Source organism: Trichogramma pretiosum, unplaced genomic scaffold (assembly GCF_000599845.2).
Source record: "Trichogramma pretiosum strain Unisexual culture from Peru unplaced genomic scaffold, Tpre_2.0 scaffold79, whole genome shotgun sequence".
Taxonomy (NCBI): domain Eukaryota; kingdom Metazoa; phylum Arthropoda; class Insecta; order Hymenoptera; family Trichogrammatidae; genus Trichogramma; species Trichogramma pretiosum.
The window spans coordinates 505,044-529,147 of record NW_019641700.1 but is presented as its reverse complement, the minus strand read 5'-3'; the positions used below and the strand labels follow the sequence as shown (position 1 = coordinate 529,147).

The window sequence follows — 24,104 nt, the reverse complement described above, 5'->3', positions numbered from 1 at the left end:
CGTGGATCAGTAGAATATCCGTGGTGATTGCATTTTTTTCAGCCCATGATCGATCCACGAGGAATCCCTGTACGATCCACATGGAATCCCTGTATGGTCCACGAGGATTACTAATCCTCGTGGATTTCCACGTGGATATCCATGCAATTTTTTTCAACTGGGCAGCGATAAGGATTCGACATATATACCGGCCAAAAATTGGACTAGAGGGAGACCGATTTTGAACTTTGAGTATGGCAGAGCTACGTCTTTTTCGTAGAGAGTAGTCGCAGACGAGGACGAATAAAATCCATTATGAGACTTTATGCACGGTGGAGCTACACTGGCTTAGTAGAGTCAGTGTAAAGTAACAAGTTGAAATTGCAGTGAGTCAACGATCATCTAAATTTATCGCCAGCGAGACTTCCAAAATTGACAATGCAGCAGTTCAGCAACAGCATGGCTACATCAAGATTCACGCACCGAGAATAACAAGGTTGAATTTGTTATATTAAGCATCGCAACAAAATTGTAATATTTTGTGATTCTCTGGAATTCATTATTATAGTAAAATTTGTCGTATGTGAAAATGCTGAGTTTAATTCTTTCTCTCTCTTAACCTGCTCTCTTGCACTCGTGCTCGCCTGACAAGCGAAGATGCGCGCAAAAATAAGTAATAGCGATAAATTAAATTAATTAATAAATGTTTGGCTAAAATGTCATAACACAAATAAGGAGAAAGAATAAGTAATACAAAATATACATTTTGGTTTTCACAAAAAAACTTTTGTTTATTGAAAAATATTGAAATAGTTCAAGTATGATCAACTAGTTACATATAAATCTGATTGCATAAAATGATGAGTTAAACTGTTATTTGACAGTTTCGTGTTAAAAGTCATACCTAGGTGTATTGGCCGAATTACCGGAGCGTATCAAATTTAGCAAAAGTATCGGCCATGTCAGGTTACGTAATATGCCTTACGCATCGGACCTTTGAAAAGTTCTACCTGAAGAATCTTTCTTATTCTAAGACTTCTATAAAGATGAGGAAAATTGAACTCATGACAGAATAATTATCTACTCTAATTTAAGTCTCTCTCATTTAAGTCATTTATTCAGAGGCGATATTTGGTTTATCGACGGTACGTTCAAGAGTGCTCTTGCTACGTTTTATTGAAGTAAAACTTCTTTAGTCGTGTTAGGTATGAGGGGTAAAGCAGTGAAAACCGAGCGTTCAGGCGAGCGGAGACTGGCCCGATAATAGTAGGAATATAGATTGTATATAGACAGGGTACTTTTGCGCCGTCCGCGCTAGCAGCTTCTGGCTAACTGCATCGGTTCCCGAGTTTTAGGCGCGCATCTACTACTACGCCCTCAGCGCTCATGTCTACGTAACATCTACGCAGCGACGTGTAACTGTCTTTCTCTGACAGAGTTGTCAATCTGGGCCTGGTGATGACCCCTTCACTCTCATGGGATGCTCACATCAAAGGCATTTCCTCTCGCATTCATGGAGTGCTTCATCGACTGCGAGCCGGGGCTGGCTTTTTGCCCGTCAACATCAAAAAGATGCTTGTTAACGCCTTCATCATACCTCATCTTGACTACGCTTGCCTCGCCTTCATTGACATCTCTGCCTTACTGGACATGAAATTCAGACGACTATTAAACGCGTGTATACGTTACATCTTCCAGCTCCCTAGAAACGCTGCGCTTCGGCCGTACTACGCCAGGCTCGATTAGCTGTTACCATCACAGAGACGCGACTATTTCTTGAACATTCAAATGTTCAAGGCGCTCAATGGATCATGCCCAGAATATATTTCGAACCTTTATCACTGGACGGGCGTTGAGGTCCGCAGATCTGCAAGAATCGCGGGCGGAGCACCGACGATAGTGGTTCCGTTTGCGGATTCCTCCACCTTGGAGTCGGGATTCTTGATAAGAGCGGCCAACTCATGCTGCAGACAAAAGAACCCTGCTGAAAAAAATCATAAGAAAAATCATATAATGTTTTGGCATGATTAATCATATGATTTTCCCAGCAAGGGAAGTAAACCCATATTTTAATATAAAATCTATTGAAGAGGAAGTGCCAAAATATAATTTAAAGTCTGAATTTATTAATGTCATTGAAAATGAAGAAACTACTTTTGAAAATAGCTTAAAAAATGTACATTTAGAGCACAACAATTTTAATAATTTAAAAGAGTTTGAAGTGAATTATAAAAGTAGTAGGCATGAAAATTCAGATAACTAAGCTATCTTATCATCAAGAAAATATCGATGCTAATCTTTTACAAAACGGTACAAATTCAGGCAGTTTGATGATTCAATAGTTCGGCAGTTTTATAATTCACCTCCAATTGTTAAATGATTCAAATTTTTGTGCTCTAAATGTACATTTTTTTAGCTATTTTCAAAAGTAGTTTCTTCATTTTCAATGACATTAATAAATTCAGACTTTAAATTATATTTTGGCACTTACTTTTCAATAGATTTCATATTAAAATAAGGGTTTGCTTCCCTTGCTGGGAAAAATCATATGATAAATCATATAAAAAATCATATGATTAATCATGCCAAAACATCATATGTTTTTCCCATGATTTTTTTCAGCAGGGAATGCTCAATAACTTTTACATGTTTTATGCTTATCAATTACAATTTTTCATACTTATTGCAATTAATTGTATCGATACTTGTATATACTCCTAGTTAATGTGTTTTTAATGTGACACTAAATAACTGCGTCTTAATATTTGTTAATCTGGCTTAATTTTTGCATCTTTTTGTACAACTTAGCCTATTATCTGCTTATTTTATTTGTAAATATGTATGATTGTAACTTTTACTGCTAATTGCAATTCGGTCTTTTGGCCTCGATGAATAAACTGTTCAAATCAAAATCTCGCACACGCTCTTGCCTTCATTCATTAATGAGCTTCATGCGTCATGATGCCCTGAATCGCTCCGTCGATCGTGGCTGGAACTAAAGATTCGATGGGCTGCCACGCGTTTTTTGTGCATACCTACAAGTTATGGAATAATCTGCCGCAGGGCTTGCAGGCTCGGTTTCGCAGCAATGACTTTGGGACGTACCTTTTTACCCACATGCTTGGATGACCTATGTTTGACTACCATCGTAGAGTTTTTTTATCTCCCTTTATATTTATTTTTATTTTATTTTCTTGGCACGAGTTTTTTGTTTACATATATGAGTAAATCTTGTGAAATTTTGATATTTTGCCATTAAAAAAATTGTTTTTTTCAAGGCACACTCGTGAAATTTTTTTTAGGAACTTACAAATGATTCAGAAAATTGGAAAAAAATAGTGTATCAAATTCGGGTGAGGGCCTTCGATGATTTGAAAAAGAACATGTTAAAGCTGAAGCTGATGAACCATATTTTTAAGACAATATTTGCTTCTAAATTTGGTTAAAATTTTGATTATTTGACATTAAAACAAAGCACATAGTGTCATATTTTCAAAAATGTCGAAAACCAAATACGGCAATATGAATTGTGCCATTTAAAGTAAAATTGTTGATGTGCAACGCAAAATTTGATTAAAAGGCCTTCAAAATCAATAATGGGCGCGAGCAAAACTTATGGGTATTTAGAGGAGAATCTGATACCATAAATACACTCTATTACCTAAAAGATGTCTCGTATTTTTTAGTTAAATTAAAAAAATTCATTTGCCGAATAACAAATCTAGATTATTTGGAAGTAAGGAAAGATGGTAATAATTTAAAAGTGAGTATTGATCATTTAATAATTGAAACCACAAACACTTTCAAAACACAGAATAACAACACTTTTTTTTTTTTTTTTTTAATGTGGATATGGCAACCAGGCCAGCCCCTTTAGAAGTCCCTAAGTCGGGCCAACTTTCTTGGCCTATTAGCCCCACAACTGCCTCGCATTCGCCCAGGTCACGGGACCTGAGGGGCAAGGAAAAACCTTGTACCAGTGTACGGTGTACCAGTGGATTCGCACTGGAGGTACACCTGTAGGGAAAAACCCGCCCCGAGACAGCGGAGCCTGTAGGTACTCTTCCCGCCGAATACCTTTTTCGAAAAGGTCCGAAAATGTACTAGCCAGGAATCGAACCTACGACCCCTTGAGCGGTGATGTTTCCGAGACTAGCACGCTACCCACTAACCCATCGACCGCTCAACAACACTTAAGGGGAGGCTCTCATCTAGCGCCTCAAAAATGACGTGTTTTTCGTGATTTTTTTTTTCGTGGAAGGAAGTGAATAATGCAGTCAAGTTTTTTGGTACTTATAAAGTATGTATTTAACTACAATTACAAATTTTTTCAGACCAAAATATCGAATTATTTATCGCCTAGCAGCGTTTGATGGAGGTCGTGTTAAAAGAAGGTACCTCAACGGGCGGCAAGCTAGCACCTTCAGTTTTTGCCCGAAACTAAAAATGCGAAATTCCTCTTAAACTAGATGACATTTGCTGGAGGTTGAACCTAAATAATTGCAAAAAAATTAAAAATTGATAAAATGGCGGACTTCGGAAAAAAAATTTTTTTTTTTGCCCTTTTTTGGCTCTTTTAAGGGCTGTAAAAAGTAATAATAATGAAAAAATTTAAAATTTTATAGGTTCAACCTCCAGACAATTTAATTAGCTTTAATATAAAAAAAAAGTGTACCTTTAAGTGCAGTACTTTTCGAGATATCTTGCCGCCCGATTCTGAAAACATGGTTTCGAGAAAAACGCGTTTAAAGTTTTAGAAAGTGAATGTACATACATACATACATCGTTCCCTCGTAAAAAGACAGTTTCGGTTTTTTGCCTATAACTATTTAACTAAATCGATTTTGGTAAAAAGGGTTTCGGGGGTGTATTCTACGAGACATTTGCTAACTAAGTAAGCAAAAAAAAAAAATCGATTTTTTTATCGAGTCTCATGAGAGCCTCCCCTTAAACTACTAGATATATGGTATCAGATTCTCCTCTAAAAACCCATCTACTCAATTGTATAAACAATTGATTCGGATTAACACAAAAAGTAATTTAAGGGAAGTTATACGTACACATACATGTACTTAATGAAAGCGCTGGTCAGGGTACACCGAGCAGTTCACAGTTTAAAAAGGAATCAGCACGTATATAATTAAAAAGTGCTTAATTTTGAAATTTTCTGAACACGTAGTTGATTGATTAACAGTTTTAATTAAGGTTTACTCAACGTTGTTATAACGTTGATACATCGTTTAGAAGATTTTAGGAAGCGGACATTTAAACGTTTACACGACGTTGCTTCAACAATTATTCAACCCTTCTCTTAAACGTTTAAAGGTTGTGATTAGATTTCCGCCGCTAGGTGGCGTCTGCCTGACCCACCGCAGTACCCGCATGAGAGCAAGTAAGGCCGCGAGATTATAAGCGACCGCGCTCTCGCTGTAGATCATACGATCAACTGATCGAACGGGATAACTCGCTTGCGAGTTGTTCTGCTTGACGAGTGAGTCGTGGTAGCGAAGTGTTCGCACTTCGAGTCGCCGCGCAACTCGGAGTTGGCTTGGTGGGAGAACTCACTGAGTTTTCGGCGCGCCGAGTCATCTCCTTGAGTTGAATGGTGCGCAGGCTTAGCCTGTGGTCGCCGTTACTACAACTCGTCGAGCAGTAGCAGCGCGTGAGCGAGCTTATCACTCGAGAGCTTGAGAGCTTGCAAGCTCAAGACAGTTTCTCAATATATATATATTATAATAATATATATATTAAAATAATATAATAGAATTATATTATTTTAAATATACCGTTATACTTTTGATTTACCGATTCCTACCCACAACACAAGCAGGTTTATTTTTACTTACACAGAGAGGTTTATGTTTTTGACTCTTAATGCAAAAAACAGGTTGTAAATTAAACGTTTAAAAAACGTTTAGACAACGTTGAATGTTAATAGAGACAAAGGTCGCCCCGCATACAAAGGATCGGGTCAGTAAGCAGCTGCAGCCTGGTATTCCCTGTACCGTATTTCCACAGTCCAAGCGACCTGAGGCGATGGGCTGCGTTTACAGCTCCTGCTTGGACCTCGACATGAATTGGTGGTATATGCATGATCATCCCCGCGCTTTTGTTGGAGTGGTCCTCATGACCCCTGTATCCCTCTTAGCATGATGCCCTGACTAGTCTCTAACTAGTCCCTTAGCCCTGTCAGTTTTTAACGCCAAAGTGTTATTCTTGCAGCTTATTTCAGCTTTAAAAATTGCGTCAAATCGAAGTACAAACAGGAGACTAAAATGTGATCTCGAAGAAGAGATATAATACACAATACGAGTTCATATAATAGTTATGCACTAATTTGATGTTGTTGGGGCCCAAAAGAACTATTAGATTATTTTGATTATTTTATTGTTTTATTACTGGGAACAGGGGGTACAGCCTCATGTGGCCCTGAATAAGAGTTTCGACCCAGTCAATTAAAGTAAAGTAGTACGACTGTAGAGTTAGATACTTGAACCTCGAAAATTTGAGATCGATTAGTCACTTCCTTCACTGTTTACAATTGTGACTACAGTTTCACGACGTACATTGCGCTGAGAAGGAAGCAAATAATCGATCTCAATTTTCGAGGTTCAAGTATCTAACTCCGCGGGTGTACGAGTAATTTCAAGTTTTTCTTGAAACCTATGTTATGGAAAGTTGTGTTTTTGCTCAAATTTGCACGTTTATCAAAATATTTTATGAGAACCCATTGACCTACAATAAAAAAAAGGTCAATAGTGTCTGTTTTCTGACTGTTGAGTGTGTAACATTCGTTTGGTGAAATAGGGCCATGATACTGTCAAATTTCCCGTTTCTCTTAAACAAAATGGTCGATATATTTTTATAGAGTTTTTCTACAATAATCTTAAAATTATTAAAAACCTAATTGTATATTTATAAAAATAAGTAACCTTGTCTAGCACACAATGACTTCTTGAAAATTTACATTTTTGTAACATAAAATTATTCAAAAAGATCTAATCGAGACATATATGTCATACACTATAATAGTTTAGATATAAATAATTTTAATTTTTTTAGTAATAATGAAGAAGAGTGATAATAGTAATTGAAATGAAAATGATCGTAGTGGTAAATAAGTAGTGATTATGCATAACAAATTTTTTTAATCAAAATAAAATTATGAAATTTTTTTGGTAAAGATGAGTTTTGATATCAGTTTTTCAAAATTGTTGTCATAATATAATTTGAGTATATTTTAGGTACTAGAAAATATTGTGTTCTCGAAGATTATTAAATCTTTGTTAATACTGAATTAACATTATAGCAAGAATTGTATTAAATATTTCTGTAATTTCAAAATAGAATAGCATCGTTGCTGTAATTTTTTATGTTAATTTCGTAATTTATAGAGAATAAATGATTAAGATTAATATGAGATACGATTCAAAACATTAAACAGATACTTTGCATTTTAAAGATGAATAAAATTATCACTTAATAGTTCTAATTTTAGAAAGTAAGTAAGATTGTATAAAACAAATTGTCCTCAAAATTTCATGGTCGAGTCATCAATTATTATGATATTACTAATACTTGTTATTTTAAGAATCTTTGAATTGAAAATAATAAAAAGTATATGAAAAAATAAACAGATAATAACATTTTTTCGTAATTTTTTTACCTTCAAAATGAAATCATCCTTATTTTTACGCCTTCTTAAAAAATCGTCTCTTATTTTAATAATAAAATATCATATTATCTAAATATAACTTTTGTAAATTGCGGAGAAAAAAATATGAATGAGAAGCAAGAATATCTTATGTTCTTGATGACATAGTTTTAAACTTTGTATTCATGAAGCCAAACAAGAGTAATCCAATAAAAAAGGATTGATTATCTATAATAGAATTTCAAGGGTGAAATGTGTTCACTTTTCAAAAGCTCTTCGATATGAAAAAACATTGATATCTACTTTACCGTTTTTTCTTATATAAATTGATAATTTCAACAAATTTAAAAAATCATAATCTATTTGGAAATGGGCAAATATAAGTATGAAGATGGAACTAAATATGTTGGTGACTGGAATGATAAAGGATTAAAACATGGATCAGGGTCATTATTATTACCAGATGGATCACGATATGATGGATCTTTTCATAATGGATTGTGTTCAGGCATTGGTGTCTTACATTTTTCAGATGGTTCTAAGTAAGCCAATTTACCTTACTTTAAAAATATGAAAACTTTCTAGACTCAAACAATTATGTTATCAACACTTATGAATTATAAACTCACCATCATAAACAGAGTGTTTTGAGGTTGTTAATGAAAATTTATATAATTTTATAATAGAATTCATTATATATTCACAATTTTCACCAAAAAATCATGAATAAATTAAATATTCAGAATGTAAACATAACTAAGTACACATTACCTTTCCAAAATAGTTGCATTGTTGATATAAAATGAATTAAAAATTTGAATATTTTAAATGCTAAACGATGACTGTAAATCAATTGATAATAAATTAGTTTTCAATTAATTTTCCTAAAACACTAAATCGGCAACAAAATTATCGCAACAAAAAAATTGATCGAATTTTTATCGATTTTCAAATGCCTCTATCTTAGGCTAGACTTATCGCATCGACACGGTTTTTTTTTTATTTCTCGAAAATTTTGTCTTCTTTAAATCCATATATATATATAAGATAAGATTCGAGTTAATGTCGAGTTACCAGTAGTATTTGAGCGTGACACTAAACATTACTGAAAAAAATTGACTGTTTGAATGTGTACCAATACCACAGTAATTTTTCTATCGAAATCTAACATACAACATCGCAAAGTACTCTTTTCAACGAGTAATTAAAAAAAAAAGACCTCTCTACGATTTTTCGAACGCCCTGTAGATCGATTTGTGTACGCAAAATACCCAGAAAATTGTCTTGATTTCAGCTAAACGAAGGATTTTACGTACTTTAAATATGGTACCTTCAAAACGACCTAAAGGGTCGTTTAGAAGAAAAATTACTGTGGTACTGGTACACATTCAAACAGTCAATTTTTTTCAGTAATTTTTAGTTTTGGTGATTTTTTAGGGATCTTTTTTAAGAATCTGTTTCATTTGAGTGGAGAAGAACTATTTTACAAACATTTTAAGACCTCATAGATAAAGATTGGTTCGAAAATCCAATCAAAATATGCTTATATTTGTACTTTCATTTATTGAGCAAGTGCGAACTATTCGCAACACCAGTAAATGAAAGTTGAAAAAGAGTGAAATTTTCTAATTAAAACTTGGTTTTTTACTGGAAATGCAATTGTTTAACATATAAATGTCAGTTTTAAAGGTAACTAGTCCGGTATAAAAGGTTTTGAGCTGCTCATTCTTTTACAGTGGATCTTCCAAATTTTAACGATCTTCAGCGATGATGTACAAAATGACTGTATTTTACAGCTCAGCGTACGATGCGTTCGTAAATTAATTCCTATCGTTAAACTATATTGATTTTGGACCTGATAACCATTCGAACAGTTAGCAATAATACCCAATAAAAGCATAAAAATTCATTGTTCATGAATAATGTCGTTATTAATGATTAATTTTTGTTTAAAAAAGTGCTTTCATTCACTGGTATGCTTTCAATCACTGGGTGGATGACATTATATGAATTTAAAAAAATGTCAATTTCAATATGCCTAGCTCTCTAGTACTTGAGCTACGTATATTAAAGGTTTAATTTTAATACTAAATTTAATAAATGCATAAAAAGTTATGAAAAATTCACTCATGAGGTTTTTTAAAATAGGTAAATTATTGAACTATTATTAATAATTTCATTCCTAAAATTTCCGAAAATTTATCCGAATAAAAAAACGTAAATTTTGCAAAAAGAATGTGTGAAACTATTTACTTATTTCTATACATTGCATAAAAAAAGCATTTTCTCGGGTAAGTCGGGGGTTTTGCACAAGATCACAACACTGGGTAGCCTGCCGGATGAACCAGGTCGAAATCTACACTTTTTGAAGTTTAATTAGTGGAAATCGACCTGGTTTATCAAGTTGTCAACCTGATATAGTCAATATATACTCATGTGATCTTTGATTTTCTAAGCAAGATCGTTTTCAAGTTTACAATTTGACTTGCTACCAAAGTTTGTGGCAAAACCTCGATCTTCCCGGAGAAACCATCACTGAGCTGTGGGTTTTTCATTTTTTTCCTTCACTATTTTTTGTTAATTTTACACAAATTTTTTATACACTTATCATGATGTTGTGAATGTATCACCGCTGCTTATGAGTAAAAATTCACCTTAATGAAATACTGCAAAAAAAACTCATTTCATACGGATACCATGAAGAAAAACACACCTCTATGAAAAACCAAGATATTTTTGACGTGACTCGTTAAATCGTGATTCGATGAGATGTGTTTTTCTTCATGGCATTTCGATGAGGTGTATTTTTCTTTTCAGCATTTAAACGAGGTGCGTTTTATTTCACGGAATCCGACAAGGTGTATTTTTTTTCATGGCATTTTATAAAAAGGTTTTTTTCATTGCGTTTTTAACCACATTTTTACTCATAAGCGGTGGTATAATGAATGAATTATGAAATCACGAACTATTCATACTACTACTACTACTACAACTTCTACTACTACTACTACTACTACTACTACTACTACTACTACTACTACTACACAAAGGATTGGGTTTTCATTTTTCGGATGGGAAAGTAATCTTTTCGAACAAGAAACTCAAATAATTACAATCGAACTTCACAAGTTCGTTTGATTGATTAATTATTTTACGTTCCTTGTTCTCAAAATTACCTCGTAGATTATTAGAGTAATGAAAAGTTTACTTTATTATTTTATAACATTTCATATGTTCATTCTATTTTCAAACATTGTTGGGTTTATTATTACAAACTTTGAAGACAAAATTTTCATTAACATTAACAATAGGTCTATTGTAAAATCTCATGAAAACGGTAGAATTATCGGACCACTCGTCATCTACTGCTTTTTTAATAACATTGATGTTCATCCCGTTCGTTTGGAATTTGTACGTAGACGTACGACTCGTTAAATGACTTGTATACTTTGGGTCTATATTACATTCTTTTCAAACTGCTTTTAGCCATCGAATAATTGTCTGTGGTGTGGCTGCCTCATATGGCTTTCTTCTACTAATTAACAGATTATTTGTCTCTGATCGTAAAGTAGCAGTGGTGCTGGTACAACCATAATTCCCGTATGCTCTTCCTTGATTTTTTTAAAACTTTTGAGATTAGAGCAAATGGTGGAAAGGCGTTCCAAAATCAATTATCACACTTTTTGTTTTCTTTTGCTGTGAATAAAGCAATATCATTTTAAGTGGACTTGATCGTTTCATTTGTAATCATGTTAATAATTTCTCTAGATATGAAGGAGAGTTCATGCAAGGTTGGTTTCATGGACACGGAGTTTTTTGGAGATCAGATGGTATGATGTACGAAGGGCAGTTCAAAGGAGGACGCATATGGGGTCAAGGTGTGTATCAGTTTTTAATCATGATATTGTGATGGTAATATCAGCAATCTTGTCGTAATTTTCGTTAATGTTCCTAAAAATGCGACTTTCATTGGCTTTTTTGAATATTTTAGGATTTATATTCATGAAATCTTCATTCTCAGAAAAAGACATTTTGGGTATTCAGGGTTGAAAATTGAACTATTTGATAGGAGAACTATAAAAAAATTTGGTCGTGTATTAGTATGATATTGAATTGTCAATTACTTGAATAAATAATCCGTTCGCAAATACATTTTTTGATCCACAAAATTGTTCTGAAAAAAATAATTGATTCTTCTTTTAATGGGGCTGTTTTTTGTTTTTCAAAGTGCAAAATGAAAAACTGTTCAAAGGCGATGCTACAAAAAAAAAAAATTAAATGCATTGTAACGGATATAATATCCGTTACTCTCTCTCTCCCGTTCATGAGGCAAAGGCCCAAATACAATATAATTACTTAGTACTATACATTATTTATTCATTTATTATATTATAGACTACTTGTTTATTGTGCACGCTCTGCACAACAGTTCACACCTAAAAGACAGGTGGAACCGAGACAGACGCGCCTGACGTCTACGTCGCCTTCGGTGCGACGAGCCGGGCGCGGCCGACGGCCGCTGAGAGGGGGAAAGAGAGAATTCGGAGCGTCTCGCGGGCCGTACGACACGATCGAGAGCTGACTGTTATTTCGGCAATTGGCGCGTACGCACGTAATTGATATTCTAATTACCGCGAGTAAAGTCATTTGATGATTATTGTGCTTCGTCACAAAGAGTGATTCTAGCCTTTGCATAATTCCGGTTAATAGTGCTGTTCCGTTGTGCTGAGAGCCCAAGGAACTTCCGATTGTGGAACGCGGGTCCGACGCCGAAATAAAGTTCAAACTCCAGCCGGTGAGTACCTGTTGATCGATCACGCGGCCATTAAATCTCTCTCTCTCAGCGCCAGCCCGTTCACGCCCGGTTCGGCGGAGGCCCCACTCGTTATTTGTACACCCGGCCTACGGGCCCAATTTCATGTCCACTATACTTTGATTTAACCTAAATACTTTTCAATAAATCTTATATTAATTCTCTCTTAATTTAACCAGTGTACACGAGTGGTCATTTCCGCCCAAACCCACAGCGTGCTTGTGTGTGTGATTGCATGTATTTTTGTAATTAGCTTACGTGGTAATATCACGAACCCCCGCGAAGCCTGGCATTACAGCATCTATAGCAATATTTAATTGACATGAAGTGAAACACGGTAACGACATTTTGCCTAACATTTTCAACCACATTACACCATTTGAAGTTCATAAATATACTCGCTTTTTTGCAGGAAAAATGGTTGCAAATAAAAGCTTTAATTTTTTCCGCTTTGAAAAAAAATTTTTTCAATTTTTTATATTTAAAAACAACCTTTGTAACGAAGTTATATTGTTAGGTCAACATACTTTCTTTTTTTGAAATTGTGGTTGAAATGTTTCAAAATCGGATTATTGAAAACGGAACGTGAAAAATTCGGAAAAACAAAATTTTGAAATAAAAAAATTTCGGAATGAAAAAATTTCGGAAAAATGGAAATTCGGAATGAACAAATTTCGGAAAAATTAAAATTCGGAATCCATAAAATTTTTAGTGGAAAATGTAGACTATAAAATTCCCTACTGAAACTTCTGAGGATTCCGAATTCTAATTTTTCCGAAGTTTTTTCATTCCGAAATTTTGTTTTTCCGAATTTTTCATGTTCCGTTTTCAATATTCCGATTTTCAAACATTCCGAATTTTACACTTGCCGTAAAATGTCTCATATACATTAAAGTGGAACTTAAAACACGTATTTTTGAAAATCGCTTTTTAATAATATAACTGTGAAAGTAATAGAAAATTAAAAGAATACCTTTTTACGCTATTACAAAGCGATTTTCCAAAATAGGTGTTATTCGCTCCACTATAATATGCATGCTAACGACTTTATTTAAAAGAAATGACAAAGTAGAGTTGGTTAATTTAACATGGGCTCCTATAGGAGCATCTTAATTTTAGTAACACCTTAATCCCTCACGATCATAAACCGTAAGAATTTAAAGTAGGATATTTCTGTCCTAGGCCGCGAAAAACAGAAAAATCCGTAGTAAGAGGAATTAGTGGCTGAGGCGAAGCCGAGGCAAATAAACACGTACCATGAAGCTTTTGATTTGCAGCTTATGCCTGCATCATACCCTGTGGCCCGCAAATAGCTTTCCTCGTTTTGCACAGCCGTTGCAAAATAGTCACTTTTGGGCTACTGGTATGAAATAGTACTTTATGATACTAGTGGCATAAGCAACACTTTTTGGCACGGCGTAGTTTACCTAATAGCAGGGCCAAAAAGTGTCCCCTATGTCACGAGTATCGTACACATTTTTTTATGGCCCCTTTTCCGATGCATAAGCGAGTGCGATGCGAACGCAGCGGTGCCAGAATGTGTGACTTATGCCACCGAAAAGCATGCCATAAATGTGAACTTATGCCACGCAGTGCTATAAATTTATTACAACGTTTCGAGCCGAGTTCCGGCTCCTCTTCAGGTAAGTGCTAGTGAGACGTCTCTCAGTTGTTCTTAAACACTCAGTTGGGCAATCTAAGATAGTTATTCATCTATGTAAAGAGTTGAAACTTTGATTTCACAATGTTTGCGTGATGCAGCTGCTGCACGAAAAGTGGCGGACACAACAACCATGGTCATGGATAGATTTTTTTCATTAAATTTATTAAATTATTTATTGGAAAATTGGAAATATAATCAAATATTAACACAAATTGAATAAATATATTATTTTTAATAAGATTGCGTTTTACACCAGGTACGCCACGTGGAGAGTGTGATTGTAGAACAGCTACTCTAACTTGATACTTCTTGAAATTAAAATTAACTTTTTGAAAACGACCAAGAGGGTAGACCCCTTAATTTTTCTCTCAAAACTAGACCTTCAGTATCCCATTAATACACTAGTCACAACTTTTATATTTATTTGTGGGTGCCAAACTTGTTCAATATAGTCAGTGGGCTTATCACGCGCTTGTCTACATGTCTATGCCATAATGCAATATATAATATAATTACAAATATTATTTTCATTTTATATTGTGCGAATTTCAGCATATAATTTTCACATAAGGTGTGATAAAATAGTATTATTTTCACAATAATGAAAATACTTTATTGATTCAGCTTATTCTAGTGATAGCTCTATAACGGGACTATTTACAGATTAGTTTCTAGTATTCTTAGGTCTAGTGGATTTTATTTAATGTCTTTATTTTTCTATTTGATTTTATTTGTAGTCCTAAAAGAGGACTGTTTACAGAATTATGTTTTGTGCTGTAACTCTAGTGAGCCTATTTGCAAATTTTGTTTTGCAAATGTTTTTTGCTGATTCTGTTTTGTGCACGCCAGTTCTGATAGAAACGAATATGTTGTGTGCAAACAAATTTTTTGTTCCAGTTAGCGGTTAGAGCAGCTGGGTTATCCTCGCTTGATAGCTGCGAAGAGAATTGAGAATTGCGAATAGTCGGATTATGCTCGCTTATTTATACCATCAGCCGAGTGACTTACGTTTGCGCATCTCCACTCCTTTCCAAGAGCCAATGAGCGTACAGTTCACTCAGCCAAGATTATTTTGTTAGAGTTAGCAGAGATTATGTCGCTAGAGTTTAGCGAGGATAACATCGCTAAAGTTAGCGGCGATATTGTCACTAACGAAGTCACTGACGAAGTTCATTGTGCTAGCAAAGATTATCTCGCTAGAGTTTAGCAAAGATAATAAAATCAGTAAGCTTTATGTTGTATCCCTTCTTCTCTCTGCAAACCAATGAGCGCATAGCTCACTTAGAAAATATTATATCACTTAAATTGGGGATGATTATGTCGCAATTAATAATGTATGAACGTTAAAATGTTAAAGTTAGCGATGACTATGTCACTAACATTGACGAAGGTCATCGCTTTAGCGAGGATTATGTCGCTAGACTTTAGCGGATATAATATTGCCAAATTACTGAACGTTATAAAGTTGGCGATTGACCTTGACGAAAATCATCGTATAGCGAGGATTATGTCGCTGAATTTGGCAAAGATCATGACGTCGAATTGTCTACATTTAGCCAAATTGAAGTCTGTGTCATTCGTTAGTAAATAAAACTTGCTCAACGTTTTAATCGAGTCATGGCCCTGAAAAGGGCCGATTTTTAAATTTTAGATATTGCCTTCGTCACAAATTTTAAGGAAGTGGAAATTTCCAACCTTCAAAAATAATTGTCTCCTAATTATTAAATATAATAGGTGCAGGAATGAAAAACAGTTTTTCCTTGACTTTTCAAAAATAACAAAAAATCATATTGATTTATTTATCGTACAAAAATATATTCTTAGCTTTCTGAAAATTGATTTTTTCTTCTTACTGCAAGCAATTGATTATTTTATATATTTCAGGGAGAGTCACGTACCGTGATGGTTCTAATGGATTTCCTCGTAATGAAGGTTTTTTTCAAGATTGCCGACTAGTCAAGCGCAGCTATTGTCCAGATGTGATTCAAAAAGCTCAGAAGCTGTCTTTCATGGCAAGATCTGAAAATATTTAAAAACTGTATTTATCTTTTAGAAAAATATAATAGTCATTGCATTAACATAAAACTGTGTTTTTTTCTGAACCAATTGAAGCGATCGGAAATTATATAATATAATTAATAACGTTAATAGATTAATCTCAAGTACTTTAATCTTAAATTTTGTTATTTTTTATTTGATTCACGTTGTCATTGTGTGCCAAAATTTTGAGCGGTTTTATCTGAAGAAAAAAAAATTTAAAGCAGCAATGTGCAAGTAATGCTGCAAGACAATATCAGCCATCCGTCTCATGACTGTCAGGCTTCCATCAACTTTGACTGACTAAACATCTGCAATTTTGGTAAACCTCTGGTTATACCACGTTGTACAACACACAAATGCTAGGATTATACACTCCGCAACAAAATTATCGCAACAACAATTTTCATTGAAATTTCGTCAATTTTCAAATGCTTCTAAAGATCACGCAAATTTTACTCAAGAATTAACAATAAAAAAGGGACTTTTTCGATATTCACCAGCGGTAAAGAAAGAAAGAGCGCGTGATCGGTCGTTTTTGAACGTCGTGGCCTTATTTTTACGTTCCTTTATCTTTCAAGCGTTAGACTTTCGCCCCGACTTTCGTAAAAAATAATTGCATGGATTTCCTCTCGGATCAGCTACGTGGAATTGACGCTAATCAGAGATAGATTGTACGTGGAAATAGCGTGAAAACAGCGTGGAAAATACATCGATTCCATGAGGACAGTGTATACTTTCCACGAGGAAATATCATAGATTCCATGTAGATTTTCGCCAGTTTATCCATGAGGACTTTCTTAGGCGATCCACGAGGATGTTTTGGTCATTAAAAAAATGAAAAACCCAACTAGAAACTAAAAAAACAAAAAACCAACCTAGAAACTAAAAAAATCACGTAACAAGAAAAAAAAACTCAGAAAATCCCAACACAAGCATCGATGTTTCACATCTGGTGCATGATGAATGAGTGCTTACTCTTAAAATCAGAGTAATTTCTAGAGCATAATTGCACCAGATGTGAAACATCGCTAATTATATAATTATAAGACAGCGAGCATCAGACACTGATCATTCTGAGTATACCCAGTTGAAAAAAATTGCATGGATATCCGCGTTGATTATTACACCGATTCCACGTGGATCATACATAGATTCCTCGAGGATCAGGCATTGATACAACGTGGATCGGACATGGATACCACGTGGATTAAATAAATTGCCTATGTAGGTAAGCCGAGTGGATTGACATAATACCTACGCATATTTTCAATCAACCCACGACGATTTTCGCTAAAATCCTCGTAGACTTTTGAACCTCCGCTTTGATTTTTCAACAATCAGCGAGGATTTCCATGAAACCCCTCGTACATTGTCCAGAAATCTACGCAGACTTTTTATCAACTTACGACGATTTTCGCAAAAATTCTTGTGGATTAATCAATTATCAACATGGAGAAATTAAAATCCACGACGATTCACCAACAAAACGTCGCGAACACTCGGAGTGAGCTCGCGAAACATTTCCAAGATCCTCGAAGAGTTGAAAAACTACCAAATTAGAATTATTTCCATCCATGTGTGATCCACGCGGTATCTATGTGTGATCCACGTGGTATCTATGTGTGATCCACGTAGAATCGTTATCTGATCTGCGTGGTATCCATGTCTAATCCTCGTGGATTGCTAATCCATGCGGATATTCATGCAACTTTTTTCAAATGGGATAACATAACATGTATAATAGCTGATAATTCTTTTGAATATGTTTATACCTTTCTGTATCACAATTTATTTCATGAAATAAACATAAGTTCATAAAAAAAAAGATGTGAAACATCGATGCTTGTGTTGGGATTTTCTGAGTTTTTTTCTTGTTTCTTGATTTTTTTAGTTTCTAGTTTGGTTTTTTGTTTTGACTATTGATTCATGTTTTTGGATTTTTTTTAATTTTTTTAATTATTGAATTTTCTTTAATTAATTGACAAAGATGTTTCACATCTTGCAGCTGTTCATAAACAGCTGATTTTTTTTAAATTTTTTCAATTTTTATTTCTTTTTTGTTTAGATTTTTCATTGGAAATCACTTTTGCAAAGTACATTTTTATCCAATTATTTATTGATGAATTATAATATAAAATTAGTGCATTGAGCGGTTGTCGCTCAGTATTGTGTAACGGTTCCCGTGACCGATACTGATTCTGGTGAGGTATCCTAGGCGATGCACGTCCTCGCGCTGGTCGCCGGCTGGCTCAGTACTCGGTGCGACAATTCCATTTGGCGTCGTGGTCCAACCTACGATAAAGAAACTGGAAGGTCTTGCCAAAATAATAAGAGGGGAATTAAATAGGCAAAGTAATATGGTACAGGCATCCCCCGATATCCGCGGTTTTGTTATCCGCGATTCACCGTATCCGCGGTAGGCCGAAATGCGACATCCCTTGTCATCCGCGTATGTATCCCGCGTTATCCGCGGTTAAAATACACGACAGTATGATGATGCAAGCATTCTATTATATTAAATAAGTAAATAAATATACCAAGAAAGTATATTTACATCGACTTATTATTGTCTGCTAATATATGAAATACATGTATTTCACACATGACCACCGTTCAGTTTGAATAAATCAGTGGAGAGGGATTCAACGATATGCAAGATCATGATATTTTTCAAATAATAATGCCTATATCAGATTTATCAATTGAAGAAATTGAAGAGTTATCCACCCATTTACCAGAAAATGAGAATATCCAAGAAGCTGACGTAATTCCGGGAAGTAATAACATAATTAAAGAAATGATGAATTTTTATTATAGAGTTATCTATAACTCACGACCCAATGTTTACGAGAAGTTTAGAGTTTAAGTATACATGCGAAAAAGCGGTGGAAATTTATAATGATATGTATAAAGAAATTTTAAAACACTCAAAACAAACTTCTATAAGTGATTATTTGTGCAAAAAAAGTAATTCTTAAATTTATATTTATAATTTTGGTAAATAAATTGATTTTTATTTTTTTTCAATATTCCTTGTTACATGATTCTGAATCTAATGGAACGTAACCCCCCGTTTTCCATAAGAACAAGGTCTTGTTATCCGCGGTTTTGCTATCCGCGGTACTTTTTCGGAACGTAACCCCTGCGGATAACGAGGGATGCCTGTATTTATTTAATGGAGTTTCCAATAACGCAGCAGCGCAATCGCGGGCACACTCGAATCACTCAATCACATTGAGACGCGATTGCACACGCAGGAGAGGCAGGGTACTCGAGAGGTACTTACAGGTGTTGTATGCCGTCTATGGCCGCTCGCAGTAAGTGCAGCTGGCTTGACCCTCCGCTCGTGTAGGCTGCTGCTGGTTCGCACAGTTTGCGAAGTCGCAATCGTCAAACGATAACGGGACTCTACATTCACAATGCAACACGTCGGAAATACTTCTCGCGATTGCACCGATCCGTGCTCGATCGACCCGCGTCGAATGTACGCCCGCGCAAGTCGTGCGAATCTCGCGTCACGCGCTTGCCACGTTTAATCGTAATTATTCTCTCGCGACGCAGTCAAATTCGGAGCAACGCGCACGATGCTTACTCTCTCGCGATCACCGAGTATCTCTCGCTCTACTCGCGCTTCACGCACTCGCAGGTCGCTCTAATTAGTCACGTGACCAATTTGCGGGCCCTTGCCTCGTAAGAGAGAAAGAGATGGTTGACTCCGCGTGCTCCGACACGCGGATTCTCTCTCGCACACACACACACACACACACACACACACACACACACACACACACACACACACACACACACACACACACACACACACACACACACACACACACACACACACACACACACACACACACACACACACACACACACACACACACACACACACACACACACACACACACACACACACACACACACACACACACACACACACACACACACACACACACACACACACACACACACACACACACACACACACACACACACACACACACACACACACACACACACACACACACACACACACACACACACACACACACACACACACACACACACACACACACACACACACACACACACACACACACACACACACACACACACACACACACACACACACACACACACACACACACACACACACACACACACACACACACACACACACACACACACACACACACACACACACACACACACACACACACACACACACACACACACACACACACACACACACACACACACACACACACACACACACACACACACACACACACACACACACACACACACACACACACACACACACACACACACACACACACACACACACACACACACACACACACACACACACACACACACACACACACACACACACACACACACACACACACACACACACACACACACACACACACACACACACACACACACACACACACACACACACACACACACACACACACACACACACACACACACACACACACACACACACACACACACACACACACACACACACACACACACACACACACACACACACACACACACACACACACACACACACACACACACACACACACACACACACACACACACACACACACACACACACACACACACACACACACACACACACACACACACACACACACACACACACACACACACACACACACACACACACACACACACACACACACACACACACACACACACACACACACACACACACACACACACACACACACACACACACACACACACACACACACACACACACACACACACACACACACACACACACACACACACACACACACACACACACACACACACACACACACACACACACACACACACACACACACACACACACACACACACACACACACACACACACACACACACACACACACACACACACACACACACACACACACACACACACACACACACACACACACACACACACACACACACACACACACACACACACACACACACACACACACACACACACACACACACACACACACACACACACACACACACACACACACACACACACACACACACACACACACACACACACACACACACACACACACACACACACACACACACACACACACACACACACACACACACACACACACACACACACACACACACACACACACACACACACACACACACACACACACACACACACACACACACACACACACACACACACACACACACACACACACACACACACACACACACACACACACACACACACACACACACACACACACACACACACACACACACACACACACACACACACACACACACNCCCCCCCCCCAATATATTATTGTATACTACGCCGTTACAAAAGCAGCGCACACTTTCGTTTATTTTTATAATATGTAAACAAGCCGCTAGGGGGCGAGCTTGCAAAAAGCTCGCAACCCGATAACGAACGGTGGCTGAAAATGCTTATTATCCGAGATTAAATAAAGTTTTTTCATGTTCCGGGTTAAACTCGACTTTGATTTTCTTATTTGAAAAGCATTAATAGCCACTCTAACTGAGTAATAAGTTCATTGCTTAATACTCTAGCTGACGGCTAAGAAGCAAAGTTACTAAGAGAGTTCGTACGATCTACAGAAGGTAGCGATCACAAGCCACTTCTACAGACGGACAAACTCTCTTATGCCGAAGACAGACGCACAGAGAGAACGTCGTCGTGTGCAACAACATCGGTCACGAGAACGTCGACGTAAGCAGCAACAGCAGCAGAGACGACTGATCGACCCACGCCCACCAGTGAAAGAGGTTATTAAGCAAGACTTGGAATTGCCCTTACCTTCTTGGTCGAGACATCAGGATACGCTTTCGTCTATACCCAGCCTTGATTACGACTCAGAGAAAGAGAAGCCCACCGTTCGCTTTGTAGTCGTAATCCCGCAAACAAACCATCACCTCATCTACGATCCACAATTCCCGCAATTCTGATCGTCTAACTCTCTTTTGTACAAAAAAGCTCTTTTCAGGGCTACATTTTCAAAGCAAAAAGCAAATTGACCCTAATATTGTTAACGTACTATTAACGTACTATAACAATATAAATGAGCAGTTTTTTCATATATGTACAACTTTTGTGCGAGGGGTTCTCGGATCTGCCCCAAAATTTAGTATATTATTTGGGTATGTAAAAATAGGCTTCAGGTAAATTTTTATCCCTCTAGGGGCCTTAGGGCCCAATTTTGGGCCCCTCGAAGGTCCAAAAATAGCCGTTTTTACCTATTTTTGCGTATTATTCAAATATTTGTAACTCAGGCACCGGAGTATATTTTTTAACCCAGAGGGTCGCATTTTTTAGGTAAAGGTATGTACTTTTCATAAAAAAATTATGTAGAGCTCGATAACCCACCCCCGGTTATGGGAGGGCAATGAAGGGGGATGAAAAATCGCAAAAATGTCGTTTTTTAGCTTTTTTTAAATTAATGTAGAAGGCAACAGGATTGACGTATTGACTTTTGCAAAATCTCATTTTAAAGGTATTTTTATTAATTACCTTTAAATTGCCGTGCGCAGATTTAAGATTGGTTCATAAGCGACGGAGATAGAGCTGTTTAAAGGTGTCAACATTATAAAAAAGGCGTTTTTTCGAGATATCGATAAGCTGTAACTTTTTTCTAGTAACATGAATCTCTTTGAAATTTTATGTGAAAGTAGTTGATTACTTGTAGTTTGAAGCCATGTAGGTAAGGATCCGTATTTGCCTCTATAACCGAAAACGAGGCCCCGGAAATCCGGCATTTTAGCCCTTCTATAGGCAAAATACATGTTAAAAACTGCTCATATATAAGGGAGCTCATTACATGGTAATTAAAAAACCATAATTCCGCGCTCTTGATCAACTGGGTATCTTATAATATTGTAAGTACTAGTGGATTAGTAAATTAATTCATAACTCACAGTTATAAAACTTTACCTCAATCTTTACTAAAATTTAAGATTTCTGTACTTTGGTATTGACCATTTTTGAGTTAAACCGAAACGTAATACAAGTAAAATTTAAACAAGTAGATTATAACCAAATGATCAGAAAAATACATCGTATACATATTTATGTTTATGATGATCAAGTCATTTATCAATGAATTGACGGTGGTTTTTCCAATTCGCGTTGTCATAATTTTGAATTCGCTTTAGAGGTTATATGTTTTTACTTTTCAAAGATTAGATTATGAATGATTTTTATGTGAGATACAAATGTAAAAAAAAATTATGTTTTTAAATAGTACATTTTTTTAATAAAATTATTTTGTCTTCTAGATATTTTTAAGAATGTAACATCTACTCATTAATTTCTTTTTCACTGAAAATATAACGATTGAAAATGTTGAAAATATGATCAATTAATCTTAATTATTGATCTTATTAATTAATTTTTTTTAGTAAATCAAATATATTTTTGAAGTAAAAAAGAATTTAAGAGGTCACCATCTTCACTTGAATTTCAATAAAATTCTTGAAAACATATTGAGTTTTTATTGAATCTGTCTAGTTTAAAAATATATACTTAAAAAAAGTTTTGAGGATATATCGACAAAAGTTGTCCAAAAACAACAGTAGGTTCATCAGCCGTTTCTCGGTAACTGTACTTTGATAACATACCATACGTAATTTTCATTAAATTCATTTAATTAATAAAAAATTATCCCAAAGAAAAAAGTTTGCGTAAAATATACTCACAAGTTCATCCATGTTGCAGTCAAAAGAAATCTACTTAGTGTTATGCATTATTTGTGTTTTATTGTGATATCATAATTTCTTTGCAAAAATACTTATTTCAAATTCTTTAAAGAAAATTTAATAAGAAAACAAAAATACAGTATATTTGAAATATAAATAAATAATTGTAGGAGTCACT

At 35.8% G+C, this 24,104-nt stretch overlaps 2 protein-coding genes across 2 annotated transcripts in view; one reads left to right on the top strand and one right to left on the bottom strand.

Moving 5' to 3' along the window:
• LOC106652767 overlaps positions 1 to 7,753 on the bottom strand; it is a 53,259-nt gene extending 45,506 nt beyond the window's left edge. The window contains exon 1 of the mRNA XM_014371899.1: positions 7,646 to 7,753. The gene's annotated coding sequence lies outside the window, so the exon portion shown is untranslated. The remainder of the gene's footprint in view (positions 1 to 7,645) is intronic.
• Positions 7,754 to 7,915: 162 nt separating this feature from the next.
• LOC106652754 (MORN repeat-containing protein 4 homolog) lies at positions 7,916 to 16,173 on the top strand. Its single transcript, XM_014371884.2, has 3 exons — positions 7,916 to 8,175; positions 11,402 to 11,511; positions 15,994 to 16,173. Exons 1-3 carry the CDS (start codon positions 8,003 to 8,005, stop codon positions 16,140 to 16,142), a joined length of 432 nt encoding a protein of 143 aa, XP_014227370.1. The 5' UTR covers positions 7,916 to 8,002; the 3' UTR covers positions 16,143 to 16,173.
• Positions 16,174 to 24,104: the final 7,931 nt, after the last annotated feature.

Bases quoted from the DNA above. Each gene is read 5' to 3' on its own strand.
- LOC106652754 (XM_014371884.2), top strand. From the start codon at position 8,003: ATGGGCAAATATAAGTATGAAGATGGAACTAAATATGTTGGTGACTGG. The intron at 8,176-11,401 runs GTAAGCCAATTT...TAATTTCTCTAG, and splicing joins CATTTTTCAGATGGTTCTAA to ATATGAAGGAGAGTTCATGC. The intron at 11,512-15,993 runs GTGTGTATCAGT...TATATATTTCAG, and splicing joins AGGACGCATATGGGGTCAAG to GGAGAGTCACGTACCGTGAT.